The sequence below is a fragment of the Rhagoletis zephyria genome, unplaced genomic scaffold (genome assembly GCF_001687245.7).
Source record: "Rhagoletis zephyria isolate East Lansing unplaced genomic scaffold, Rhagoletis_zephyria_1.1 Rzeph_scaffold_84607, whole genome shotgun sequence".
NCBI classification, from domain to species: Eukaryota; Metazoa; Arthropoda; class Insecta; order Diptera; family Tephritidae; genus Rhagoletis; species Rhagoletis zephyria.
Genome location: NW_016241655.1, coordinates 1 through 1,034, shown reverse-complemented (window position 1 = coordinate 1,034; position 1,034 = coordinate 1). Strand labels below are relative to the sequence as shown.

The 1,034-nt window shown below is 50.0% G+C and overlaps 1 protein-coding gene across 1 annotated transcript; it reads left to right on the top strand.

Annotated features, from left to right (window-relative positions):
* Positions 1-6: 6 nt before the first annotated feature.
* On the top strand, positions 7-1,029 carry LOC108357790 (uncharacterized protein DDB_G0271670-like; the record flags this gene model as incomplete). Its single annotated transcript, XM_017608860.1, has 1 exon — positions 7-1,029. A coding segment is annotated over one exon (1,023 nt), but the record flags the coding sequence as incomplete, so codon positions are not given.
* Between the last annotated feature and the right edge of the window lie 5 nt (positions 1,030-1,034).

The window sequence follows — 1,034 nt, the reverse complement described above, 5'->3', positions numbered from 1 at the left end:
TTTTTTTTTCAGTACGACTATTTCTTTGAGAATGGCCCCCTGCCCGATCTGGCGGACGTCACTGGCAATACTCCCATTGCGTCGACCTCCAGTTCGGCTTCGGGCGCACTACACACCCAAGAGGACCAGACCAACATGTTGCTGCACAATGTTTCGAAAATCGAGCGCCTTGCCGAGCGTGAGGCGTCATCTGCAACACGCACATCCCGTTTCATTCCACAGCTGCGGCGGCGTACGCACAGTAAGCGAGGTGCTGTCAGCTCGGATACTTACTCTGGCGAAAGTGTGTTGGTAAGCGAAAGTCAAAGCTTGAATCAGAGTCATAATGCGACTATGAGTTTAAGTAACAAAAATAAAAACAAACACAAACGCAAATCATTGCAATCATCCATAAACCTCAACCAAACCATTACCAAACTCATTTCTGCACCACACAACATGCACAATGCCCTACTCAAGTATAATGCTACTAGCACCAATTCCACCACCAACAACAAAACCATCACACAATCCACACCCAATATTTGTGTGGCAGCAGCCACACCGGCTTCCAAGCCGCTCAAGCAATGTGCTTCGGCGAATCGCCAGCAGCAGCAGCCGCCGCAACAGCAGCAAATGCAAAAGCAGCAGCTGCAGCAGCGGCGTCGCAAAGCCGTGCCCACTATTTATGATTTTGGGCTAACATTGCGTGTACAATTTCAGTCACTGGATTCCACCAAATCTGCTACGACAGCGATGACCACAAGTAGCAGTTCAACAAATGCTACTACAGCGTCGTCAAGCAGCAGCAGCGTCATTACCTCCACTCAAAAGACGAAAAAGGAGCGTAGCTTCCTTATCAATCACGGCAGTGGCGGTTTTGTGCGTTTGCACCATAGAAAAGCCAGTCTGGATGAGAAGGACTCAGGCAGCTGTAGTGGTTCGGGTAGTGGCAGCGGAGGCAGCATGAGCAAGGAACAACAACGCAGCAGTGTCGATATATCCGTGCTGCTGACAGATGATGAGTCGAGCAACAGTCGAAGCGACACGGGTAA